The 12,874-nt window shown below is 48.6% G+C and overlaps 1 protein-coding gene across 1 annotated transcript in view; it reads right to left on the bottom strand.

Annotated features, from left to right (window-relative positions):
* The window catches only part of LOC119463999 (G1/S-specific cyclin-D3-like), a 51,325-nt gene that overhangs the window by 31,007 nt on the left and 7,444 nt on the right, over window positions 1-12,874 (bottom strand). Inside the window, exons 2-3 of the mRNA XM_037724818.2 lie at window positions 11,642-11,857; window positions 606-762 (exon numbers count right to left, since the gene is read on the bottom strand). Coding sequence (XP_037580746.1) covers window positions 606-762; window positions 11,642-11,857 — 373 coding nt within the window. The remainder of the gene's footprint in view (window positions 1-605; window positions 763-11,641; window positions 11,858-12,874) is intronic.

The following is a 12,874-nucleotide window of genomic DNA, read 5'->3' as shown; positions in this document are numbered from 1 at the left end:
CTCCCGGCCGCGGCGGCCGCTGACGGAATGAAAAAAAAAAAGAACAAAACAAAACAAAACAGCGCCTGTGTACAGTGCTTTGGGTGCCCGTTAAAAACCCCAGCTGCTCTAAATTAATCCGAAGCCTTTCAGGACGTACGGACTCCCCCTTAACACACTGTCCAGTTTCGGGACGTTAGGACACGCAGTTGAGTCCAAAACTTCGAAACTGTTTTCGCTGTGCCGGTAGTGCACCAGAAACAAGGGGCACACTATCGTTCCTGCATTTCGCCTCCGCTGGAATGCGACCGCCCCTCCCACGAAACCGAACCCCTGACCTTGAGCTCTGCAGCAGAAATACATAGCAGCTGATCTACCGCAGCGACTTACGAAAAACCCGGCCGTCTCCAACGCACGGGCAGTCAAGTCCACACTGCCGTTGCATTTCGTTGCACCTAAACGAATCGACTAATGCGCGCAGTTGTTGGCAGTTATGGTTCGGCAGCATGGCGGCTTTGATGATGACGTCCGGGTTAAGCCGTGTTTTGTAAAAAACCAAAGGCGCCGACAACAGCTCGAACATATATATACCAGCATATACTGTAAGTGTCAGTCGATCCACTCACCGGAGGCGCAGAGTGAGATGAAGGTGTTCGCGTGCCTCCGCACGGTGTCGCCGCAGTCGGCGAGACTCAACATGGCGACCAGGTGGTCGACGAAGTCGTTGGCCACCACCGATGCCACGTCCCAGTTCAGCCGGTCCAGTACCTGCAGCTCCCAAGCCTGCAACAGAAGAGAAGAGCACGGGATATGTTTTTGTGTGAACGCTTAGCGTCATCCAATAGGCAAATAAACAGACAAACGCACGCACACACACCTACAGTCACCTGCGTTTGGGGTTCTGCAAGTGACAACTCTACAACGTGTTCTAAGTGACCGACTTCTTTGTCTACGGCGGATATATAGTCATATTTTCTAGCTGTGCTCTGATACTCAAGATAATACTAATCACAAAGTACTCAGGGAGGGCTAACTCAAAACCCGATGTTCCAGAGGGCAATGCCCATTCAACAACGGACAAGCAATGCGCTAATTCATTGTTGCAGTGTATACCAACATCACACAAGGGCTACATGCGTTTACGTAATCGATGCCCTTTTGTTAATTTTATTGCGATAGTAATAGTAGAGACACTCGGTCTATTAATTTCGAACATGCGAGATCACGTAAAGCTGCGCTTCTGCATTACGCCCCTATTGGAATGCCACCCGTGGAATTGAACTCACGAGCTTGTTCTCAGCCAGCAAAATGCCGTAGACACCGAACCACCACGGCGGCTGCAGCAACGAAGCTTACTGTAATGGGCGAAGCTTTCACGAAAGTATACAAGGCCAAGAATATGCCTCCATACCGCGTGTCGGAGCTAAAGTTAGCTAAGTTGGTAAAAGAAAAATTATATATATACAATGCGAGATCCGGTTATAAGACCTACCGCGTTCGGTCGTCAGAACTGTGAAGACCCAACACTCTAATGTTGTAATGATATCGTGGCCTGTAAGTCTTTAAACCTTTTTTTTTTTTTTTCTTTAACAGCGTGGCTAACGTTAGCTGGGACACGCGGCATAGTACAAAACAGCGACACACGGGCAGGCCTTATAGTAAAAAGGGCACTCAGTTTGTGTCGACGCGATTACCGCCATGCCCTTTGCGCGGCTTTTGCTCGAGGTACGAAGCGGCGGCGACGCTCCGGCGCCGACGGCTGACACCGCGGGCGTCAGACGGGAGACAAGACGTTGCGAGCGACTCCGCTGGAATGCCTCTCGGCGGGCGTCGCCGCCGCACGAGCAGGCGCGCACACTCCGGATCGGAATCGACAAGTGCGTTCAGCATATGCATATATATATATATATATATATATATATATATATATATATATATATATTCATATATATGCACGGTGTTTCATTTAACTTTAGCCGAACTTTAAAGGTATGCAAATGCCACGTACCTGGACAGAACCAATGTAATGTTGTTTGCCGTCGCTTGGAGATACCCAGATTTTATTTTTTGCATCCCGTCTAATTATATTATTAGTCCTAATTAATTAATCAACTTCTCAATTATAGTTAGATGAAAAGTGTAAATGAGAAGATTGTAGAGCAACATGAGAAACTCCCGATACAGCTTTCTGTTGCTCAATACGCGTGCTACATAAAAGTGTTTTTCCGAGTGTGAAAGATGCCCGCGAATGCACGCCAAATCTGCCTCGAGCAGCCAGTCGCGCGGCAGTTTTTGCGTGTGTTCGCGGGATACAAATCGCCGTGGCGTCAACGGTCATAAATTGCGACAGCCTCTTAGACGGGTCTAATCAGGAGCTTATAGCCAATAGGTAAAGCAGCAATACGTTGCATTCTAAGAGAAACGAATTAAAGGGCAAATCTAACAAGTGCGGAAACCTCTTCTCCGCCGAAACGCGGTTCAAATGGGAGAAAACATCTCAGACATACACATACGTCACGTCATACTGACATACAGGCCCGTAGCCAGCCCCCCCCCCCCCCCCCCCCCTTCAAATTGTGATTTTTCCTGCCCATGTCCCACGGCTCTGAGTACATCGGCCGAACGGGCCGCCGCATAAGCGACCCGGAGCATCACAAAAGAGCAGAGGACGCCGCACCCGGCAGTGTGCATCAAAAAACGAATATTTCCACTTCGCCTTTTTAGTTTTGGCACTGAGTAACGCTCTTTATTTTTATCAATGAAATCTATTGAGACGAATCGTCCGTATAAAAGTATTACACTATTAGGAAGATTCGTCTCAAAACTACAAATATAGAACTATCAATAAAACAGTATTTAAAAAGCCACATAATTTACATACTGCGATTTTTACAGAAAATAATTACTGAGAAATAGGTGCTTTCCTCAAATAGTGTAGGTCTGCAGCAAGTGGTCGCCGCCCCCCCCCCCCCCCCCCCCCCCCCCGCCGCCGAAAAAAATTACTGGCTACGAGCCTGCTGACATACCAGCGTCGGGACATACCGTCAAATTAATACAAAGAACGATTTTTGTCTCGCAATAATCAACATTCTAACGCGAGATGAATGAAATTTGCTTCTAAACAATAATTCTCTGGTTTAAACTGACTTAATGGATAACTTTATATACATGTAGTGTTCTGCAAAAGAGCTACAGGGTGTTTCATTTTAGCTGCACCAAATAAAAAAAATACCTGTGGCAGATAGCCGAATTATAAATCCTTAATCTAAACTACTCGATGAGGCGGCCATTACTTGTACGAGAAATCAAAGCGCCTGATTGAATAATTAACATAACTGCACAAATTAACTTTTTAATTAATTATTTTACGGCGCATCTTTCAATCTACGAATTATAGCCGCTGAGTTCACAGGGCGCATCCACTTGGATCGAATTCTCAGGACTAATTAAACCAGTTTCGAGAGGTTAACTTTCAATGTGTCCGACGAAATGCATTGGCGTTCCAGTTACTTGTGTGCTTCAATGCGTAAAACAGCTTTTTCCTCAAAAAGTTCCTTCGTCTTTATCATCATTAAAGTTAACAGTGCCGTTGTCACCGTCGTGACGCACTTGGCAGTTCAGCGACATCGCGAGACGTCGACATTTTGCAGTGACGCGTACAAGTGACGCTCAGGGAGTTCACGACATCTCAATGACGCCAACTATATAGCACATACGCCCGAGCGGCACCAACGTTCGCAGTATAACCGCTCCGGCGCAGAAACACGCTATAAAGTACACCGCGTACGCAGTTCAACTCAAAATGGCACATGCCAAACACGGACGTCAAAAGCACTGCGCTGTTGCTGTGTGCAAGTTACACGCGACATGCTCGTGAAAACTTGACGGGGTCGCGATGTGCATATTTTCGGTATTCGAAACGCTATAGGTTTACCTCACCGAATGCTATACAGCTAAGGGGTTGAGCACCGTTGATACGAACGCCCGTTCTAGTTATAATGTGACTTACTGCGCAGACCGGGACAAGGACAAGAAACGAAGGCTCGTCCTTGTCCCGGGGTGCGCTAAATCGCCGTGACACGGAACATCAACTATAGCTCGGTCTCAAGCCTGTTTTAGGGTGCGTAAATTAAGTTGGGTGGTGTTAGCCTCTGAATGTGTACCTGTCTCTATCCGCTCAATATGACGAGGAAGGGGGCGATAACTTCCCGCTAAATTTCGCGGTGTGAGAATAAAAAATGGTGGTCCGCGCCAAGACGTCACCCTCACAGGTCACGTTGTGTCATGCATTCCCATTCATTAAATAAACTCTGCCCTTATATAGACACCAAAGAAATACAGTACAGGCGAGCTATCCGTGTAGCTGCAGCTGAAGACTATAGTATTCGCGTTATTCATTATTAAAAGAGCGCGAAAAACACCATCTATTTTAGGTGCAAGAGGAGATGAAACCGGGCGGACTGCATTTCACGTTCTTGGCGCGAGATGGAGCTGGAGACGAAGGGTACGGTCACAAGTTCAGTTCCGTTCACGATGCTTCTGGATCTGTTGTCGACAGCTCGAGCTACGAGCATAGCCTGCGTATCTAAAGCCCAATTTCCCCGAGATGTCGAACCGATTAAGGTCTAATACTCTGCACCGTTATCCGTGTTGGGCGTATACAGCTCTTGGAGTATATCTCGAGTCCAGACATCTCGCTTTCCCATAACCACTCGAGAAGGAAGGAGCGCGCAGCACTTCTCTATACAAAGTGACGAGCGCCACGCCGCGACTTGTGCTACTTCCTGAATCCCTGGGAATGCTGCCAACGGCGCGCAGGGCATCCGACTGAGTCAGTACACTCACAATCTCTGCATTGAAGTGACACAATCTCTGCATTGAAATGACAGGACAGAACAACAAAAGGATGCGAGACAGCGCCCTGAGCAATGACGAGGCTCCCCGCCCGCGTATAGCTACGTGAGAACGGGAAAGGGTGAGAGTTCTCAAATTGAGGGAGGGTCGCTGCTGCCGATGCATGTTCCTTTACTTTCGCCAGCACGAACTGACAGGAATCGTCGTCAAAGGGAGACGAACATATGCGCAGCGGATTTCGCTCAGGTGTCTCGAATCTGACATTTTTGTGAGAACGTATACGCGTTTGGGGAAACGCTTTCTTTCTTTTTTTTCTTTTTTTTTTTTTTTCACCGTCGACGAAACAGTTGTATGCGGCGCGAAGTTGACGAGAAGAAAACAACGAATTTGAGAAACAAGCGTATACGCGAGATGCGCGCGCCTGTTTTTCCTAGGGGTAAACAAACAAGAATGTCACAGCAGGGTGCAAACAGGGTTTCCGGCAACACGCGTTTCGTGGCTCCAAGGACAGCTCTGACAAGACGAAGAGAGGAAACAAGAAAGCTACAAAAAGCTACAATCGACGTGAGTCACAGAGCGGCGTTGTTTTTTTTTTTTTTTTCTGAAAGCCCATCGGGGACAGCTGTCTTCGACGATGGCGCGTTTGTCTCGATGAACTCGACCTCACCAGGCGCATTCGAGAAACAAAACGAGACGAAAGGTCTACGTAAAAGCATTAGAGGTTTGAAGTGATTCCACGAAGGCTTATGGAAGCTCGAGGACAGATTCGGAGTTGTCACCGCGGTACGATTTATTGGGGCGACGCTCCCATTCGTCTTACGCAACGTGATTCCGTCGCGCATGGCTGCAGTTACAGAGTGCGGACACTTCGAAAGAGGCCTAAACAGGACAGACCGGGACTGAAGGAACAGACGGGCTCCTGGACTGATCATCGGTTGCGCCAAAGTCTTTCTTTCTACGTGCAGACGGCTCGCTTATTAAAACCACGAGGCGGAAGGAAGAAAGACATATAGAGACACAACAGGCCAATGCGAGACGGAGAGCAGAGTGCGCAAGCGCCACCGCGGACTCGTACTTAACAGCCTGGTTGATAACAGCTAGTGCGAAGCGCGTACGTCTTCAATCATGGCAGCAAGCACAATGTGGCATTGTGGTGGGAACATCGCACGCACCTTGCGAACTTCTCTTTCTGGCAAAAGAAAAAAAAAAAAAACACATTCGGCGATTCGCGGGCGTACCACGCTGTATACAACGTCAGAAAAAGAGAAGTCCATTGTGTGCGCACGAAACGTCTGGCTCGAAGCACCCACGGAGTCGGGGCCCGAAGGAGGTCCCGGCGCAATGGTCAAGTGCGAGCAGCTAGAAATTGAGCGCGAGCGCGCGCTTATACGCCGGAGATTTGAGTGCTTCGCAAACGATCTTGACATTGCATGCCTAATGGCCTTGTGGTCGCCAGCGGCGGAGAAGACAGTCTTTCCGCTGAGGCGGTCTTTGGAGGGCGTTGATCTCATAAAAGCAGGGATACATATACGGGTATACAAAAGGACGTGGATTTACTCGAGACCCTTTACGGTGGACTCAGGTCATGCAGCCATCGCGCGGTGATTTGCTTCGGTGATTCCCATCCCTTTTCGAGGAAGCGGAAGGCCCATGGAAAGCAGCAGCTGGATTTATACGTGGGGCCTCAAGCGCAGGATCCAGGACTCGAGTTTGACCAAGGCTTTTTCATTCGACTAAGCGGTGCCTTTCTCGACCTATAACATAGCATGATCTTAATGGCTACAGAGAGGGGAGACAATGTACTGGAGCGCAGATTCCGACACATTTACAGGAGTTACCACCGCCGTTGGAGAGTCGGTAGGCGTTTAAGTGTTATTCGGAAAATCAGTCCAAGGAATCTGCAGTGCTCACACAGAAACTCGCCCACACAGCAAACTGCTGCACCGTCTTGATTACGCAATCACCGCCAGTAGAGATCTCCAAAATCACGACCCAAGGTGCTAAATAACCATGCTGCCACCACAAAGCATCGACTCGGCGACCCATAAATACGCATTTGTTCCCAATTAAGCGATACTTATACGCATATTGCTGAACCCACCTGAATGCCTGGTTGAACAGGTGTACTCGCTTTGCTGACGTCAGCGGCAAAGGTGCCATCGTCTTCATAATCATCATGACTCTTCATATCCACTGCGCGAGGAGGGCATCTCCCAGCAATTTCCAATTAATAATGTCTTACGTAAGCCGATTCCATCCAATACCAGCAATTTCACTAATCTCAGCAACTAATCCTAATCCTTCACTGTCCTGGACAGCATTTCCTTGTCCTTGGGAACCCATTGCGTTTCTATGATTGGACTACCGGTGTGTGCTCTACGCAATTTGGAGTGTAAACTTGGACGACTTGTTTCAAGTTCGCTAAGCCGACAGCGCAAATAAAGGGGAAGGCGACGCTGAAGGACACAGGACAAGCGCTCTCCAGTGCCCTTCTTTTTCTCAGTGTCGCCTTCGCATTTGACCTCATAATGTGCTCTACGCATTACATGGCCCACCCAACTCAATTTATTCTTTTCAACATTAACTAAAATGCCTGCTACCCCCATTTGCTCTTCAATCGGCACCGTCATTTTCCTGCCTCGCGCAAGGACACCGCTGATGATGTTTATTGGCATCCTCTTTGAAACGGGGCGGGGTCCCCTAGTCGCCACACTTGCTAGTGGCGCCAGCTGGTGTTGCAGTTTCCGTAACGCTGCTAACAGCATGGATGAGTGACGTGTGCTACCAGCACGCCTTAAATAACATAAAAAAGCGCTAGTGACATGACAGAATGTAGCAGAATTGCGGTCTCCCTTATATATTACGTGCTTCCAACTCGCAAGAGCTGATTTGAATAATCGGTCGCTAATGGCGCACGGCAGGCGAATGGGGACGTCACGCAGTCCCCTTATCTCTCAAAAACCTCTCCCGTAAGCTCCCAGCCCGTTGGATGCATATGCGGGGAAAAGGAGCCGGACGTCAGCAGCTATAGCGATCAGAACTACTACATAACGGTGAAAAGCAGTAGATAAGGCAACGGAAGAGAGAGAGAGAAAAAAAAAAGCATTTGTCAAGTAGCTAGAACGACTAACACCAAAGATGCCGTGGCTGCAACCGGATTGCGTGCGGCTGTTTGTTAGCCAGCTCGCACGAGTAATTTAGGTAGCCTTCAGCGCTGGCGTAGACATGCGTACGTAGGCTCCATAGCGTAGTTGAGGAGACAGCGCCCTCTCGTGGAATACAAAATCAGCTGATGACGCATAAGTTTTCGGCGACGATATGCCCGGTCACCAGATGGACGAGAAGGCATCGACCTCGGACGTGCGAGTCAAATTGCGAGGACATTTCTTCCGCTGCGGAAAATGCGACAAGAGAACGTTAATGACGTAACGCCGTAAGGGGCATGATAGAATACGAGCAAAAAGTGGAACGGCAGAAAAAAAAAACAAAAAAAAGAAGAAAAAAACAGCCGTGTATACTGAAGAAAATAAGCAGACGGAATAAGGACGGAAAGTAATGCAGAAAGAGCGAAACAGACGGCAAGCAGAAGTGCGCAAAAAAAAAAAAGTAGCAGACGGAGTAAGCCCAGATGGACGCTCATAGAAGTAGACAAGAAGGACAAAAAAAGAAAAGAAAAGCTAACAAAGGTAAGGCAGAGCAAGGCCAGACGAGGCCACGCCGACCGGACGCAAGAACTCAGACACAGACGAGCAGACTGTCCAGACGGCGGCGGGGGCCGTCCATTCCGACGTCAACAGTCAAGCCCCTCAACAATCTCCGCCACACGTTCACCGATTCAGACAAGGCGTGTGCCGGGCGCGTGGAATAGCGGGACTGCAAAGCGTTTCAGCAACGCACTCAAAGAAGAACCGGGACGAACAATCCTTTGACAACGGTATAACAAAAGTGTCAGGGGACAGTCTCGTCCATCCTGGACAGAAGAAGTATACGCGTAGCGCCGACCAGCGTCTGGCTCCTCCAGCCATGTACACTCTTCTCTCGGCGATCGGTCTCCCCCCAATGACCTTTTCGCCCCGCTGCGAGGCGTCACGAAGCCCGTGTACCCTTTTAGAACGCCTCCTCCCGTCTATCAGGCCCTCAGCTAACGCCTTTCCATACGCGTGGCTTCTGTGCTCCGCCTCACGAAATCCGTGCATCGCAGTCAAAACTACGGATCGCGTCAGCCAAGCTGCAACTCGAAGCAGAAGATATGGCCCATTGTCCAGATGTACCCACTGTGCGCAGGTAATCCGTCCGTAATCCCTTAATCGACCTGACGTCACACAGGGGACGGATTGATGGCGGACGTTTGGACGAACCCCTTTATTATTCGCTTGGTCATCGTTCCTGATTGGTCGACGCGCGTTCCACAGCTCTCACGGCGCTGCACGTATTTTCACGGCGGCGGCTTCGAATGAGGCATTCCCCGCCGCTTCTTCTTTCAACTACGGAGCGACGTCCTTGAAGCCCCGCCTGAACGGCGCCCGCTATTTCGAACCGTACCGCCTCCCGCTAACCGGAGGTCAGAGGTCAATCGCTCTGGCGCTGCGGCTACCGGAGTTGGGGACCTCACTGGGTGAAGCGCGCTGCCACAGCTGGCCAGTTCCTTATAAGGCCAAATTGAACGCCACTGTACTGGCAGCTAAAATGCCGCTGAACTATGATTCAGAGAGCGTAGACAAAGTTGCTGTGCGGTTTCGTGGGCGGTGCCTGTACAGATTCCGCCATACTTAACCGGAACACACCTAAAGAGGAGTGGTTAACTCGGCAGCTCTTATCTAAATAGTTTGGAAAGGAGAAATCGTTTTGCCTCAACTGCTTCACTGATTTTTTTTTTCTTTTGCATTTAAAAGAAAACGTTAGGACCTAGTGACTGCAGAAAGCAGACTTTTTTATTTGTGTCGTCAACTTTTTAGAAATATTCTTGAACATAGCAATGGTAAAAAAAAAAAAAAAAACCTCAACTACCAAGTTTACAAACCTGTAACGCAGCACTAAAATGTCATATCAATTCAGAAAAGCGCAAGCGATGATACATCTAAAGCGGACAAAATTGGTGTATAATACACCGCTCTGAAATATGCACCACTAATTTGTGAGTAGGACTTTACCGAAACTCTCGTAAACATTGTAACAATTCCACGTAAGCTGTAAATTCATTATTTAGTTGTGTGTTTTAGATTCTCTAGCACGTGCACTTTACAGAACTGCGATATTAGTACAGAGTTACGAATTTGTAAACTTCGTGCTTCCATTCATTTTTTTTAACTTACCAATTTTCGACAATCACTATGGTAAATTGCAGGCCCTAAATCAGAATCCTGCTTCCTATAGTAACTATATTCGGTCCAGTTCTGGTCTGTCACAGCACTTCTACGCTTTAAATGTATTTGATTAGCGAAATACCGAGCTAAATCTTTAAGCGCCTGTTTTGCTTCTCATGTGGATGCTGCTAGATATTTATTCTCTTTGGGCTGCCTTGAATGTGCCCGCTTCACGAGTCTGCAGTCTAAACCATTCAAATTTTGCTACTTAAAACCTGCTTTGTTCACATTAAGCCACTAGATAGGGGTCTTCATCGTTTGGCTTGAATCTGAATTCGCCTGTACTGAACTACTGGGTCGTCGCCGAGTACAGTATGTGATACCACTGGCCTTCGACACGTCTCGTTTCGGAATCAAGCTTCACTTTGAGCCTGAAAGATGCTTGTGTCTTGTACACGGAGATTCGAACCGACCACCTTGAGAGCTGGAACCCGACGCCACTGTTGGCAACTGGACAAAGTCGCCCGGTCGCCTTACAAAAAATACTCCATTTCTTTTTGCGGGAAATCGCCTGGTGCACAATGACGGCCACTAGCTCGTAATTTTGCTTTTCTAATGTTTTAAATGTTCCCGGATGTTCTCGTCGCTATTTTCTTTTTGTAACGAGAGCTTTAAATTATCTCCTAGACTGACGAGTCAAGGATCGGAACGTGGTAAGAGAAAGCAACCTCCGATTTTCTAAAACGGTGTGAGATACGAAGATTGTGCTTCGCCTTGAAAATCAGCTTTGGTGCCCTCACGAATGGCTCACAAATAAGCTCTACGATGTGTCTTTAAAGACTATAGTGACAAAAAGAGGGCGCAAGGCAGTGAACTTAGCCAATGCCCCCCAATAAATATTACCAGGTCAATTTACTGGCTATTTGCGTCACCGAAAGTGTCACTAAAAGTGACGCTAAGACTAAAGTAAAAATTATTCAAGGGGCACTTAGTTATTCCAAGGTGGATGAATACAAAGCAGTGCGACCACCAAAGGTCGATGGTTCGACACCCACTAAAGGGTGTTCGAGTGCCTTAATGACCTATATCTTAATTAACTGTACCTTAATTAACTTCGCCTTAAGTAACACCAACTGTCGTCGGTTCGACTCGCACCCATGGCTGTGGCTTCCGAGTGCCGTGACGAACTCTATCTTAATTAAACCTGCCTTAATTACCTTTACCTTAGTTGACGTCATCAACTGTCTCGATTGACTCACTTGGACCATCGTGGCTCACTTGGACACTTGACCATCGTGGTCACGCCAACGCCGGATTTTTCCGCCTCACGAGGCATATCATCATGTTTTCGCGTTAAAGAAAGACAAGGTTGTCGTTAAGGTGATCGAGAACTCGCTATATTTAGCGACCATCTCACAAGGTCACCAACATTGCCCTACAACATCGCCCATTGTCTCTTGCACGTTCGTAAAGCTACGAGTCGAATGCTTGCGTGAAAAGCTCACCTGTATCTCCTCGACGGTGACCGAGTGGTCGGTGAAGTAGGCGAGCACGTCGACGGCCAGCGCGCGGGTCTGACGCAACTTGGAGGCTAGGAGCAGGCACACGCAGCCCAGCAGCTGCAGGTGAGACTTGCGCGCCGCCGCCACGGACAGGTACCGGTCCAGCAGGTTCATGGCCGTCGGGAACACCGAGTCTTCGCAGCCCTGTTCCTCGCACACCTGCGCGTTGAACAAGGAACCGTGTGTGCACGACCTGATATACCCTCATCATCGGCCTATATAAGTCTAACGACTGAATGACATCATCCTGAATGTCTAACGAGGCCGAATATCCACGAGACGTGTCCGACGAGCCTCCAATGTCCAACGACGCGGAGCGTACACTGCCGGACACTTCCTCTCGTTGGACATCCGGACAGCCGAATGATGGCGAGGCCCGCCGTCCTCCAATTACCTTCGTCTTGCGCTAACTCTATCCGGTGCCAGCAAATTTACCAATGTCACCACATCGCAAGCTTATTGGCCCTCCCCGACTGGTTTTCCTTCCCCGCGAACCCATTTATCTTTTTTTTTTTTTTAGTCTAGCTGACCGCCTGTCATCTGCAATACGCATTACATGGTCTGCCAACTCCCTGCCTTTCTATTAATATCAACTGCAACGACATCTTTCTAATCCATAGCGTCTTTTTGCTTCTTAAGGTTACGCCTGGTATACCGGGTCGAATAGTGCGACTCGGGCCGTCTGGATGGCCGAAGACGCCGCCAGAAAGCAAGGGCTGGCCGCCGTCTGAGGAAGGGGAGGCCTGGGGGTTTGTCTCCCAACCCCCGCCGCACCAGACCCCATCATGGACACAATAAAGTTCTCTCTCTCTCTCTCTCTCGGGTGATAACCGTGCTTTCTCACTGCACGTCTTTTGCATCTTTCCCCCCTTTTTTTTTTGCTTTTGCATTTTACGAGATTACACGTATGCCAAGCAACAGGTTTCAGACAAGATTACACGAACTAGCGCAACCGCTAGGTATAACTTGCTATTGCAAGTAAAATTCCGTGTGACTAGGCATCTTGGGGGCACATATGACACTCAAGGGGCTTCACACAAGGGGCTTTAAGAAACCCCGCGAACAATACGTATAACATGGTACAGCAAATAAAGATAGCCATATGAAAGGTAGCACGTATTGCCGTGCATATACTGTCGCAGGCGTTACGGAAGTACCATTGCGGTTGCCGTCAAA

Source organism: Dermacentor silvarum, chromosome 9 (assembly GCF_013339745.2).
Source record: "Dermacentor silvarum isolate Dsil-2018 chromosome 9, BIME_Dsil_1.4, whole genome shotgun sequence".
NCBI lineage: Eukaryota > Metazoa > Arthropoda > Arachnida > Ixodida > Ixodidae > Dermacentor > Dermacentor silvarum.
The sequence above is the reverse complement of the archived record's forward strand: the minus strand, read 5'-3'. Positions and strand labels throughout refer to the sequence as shown.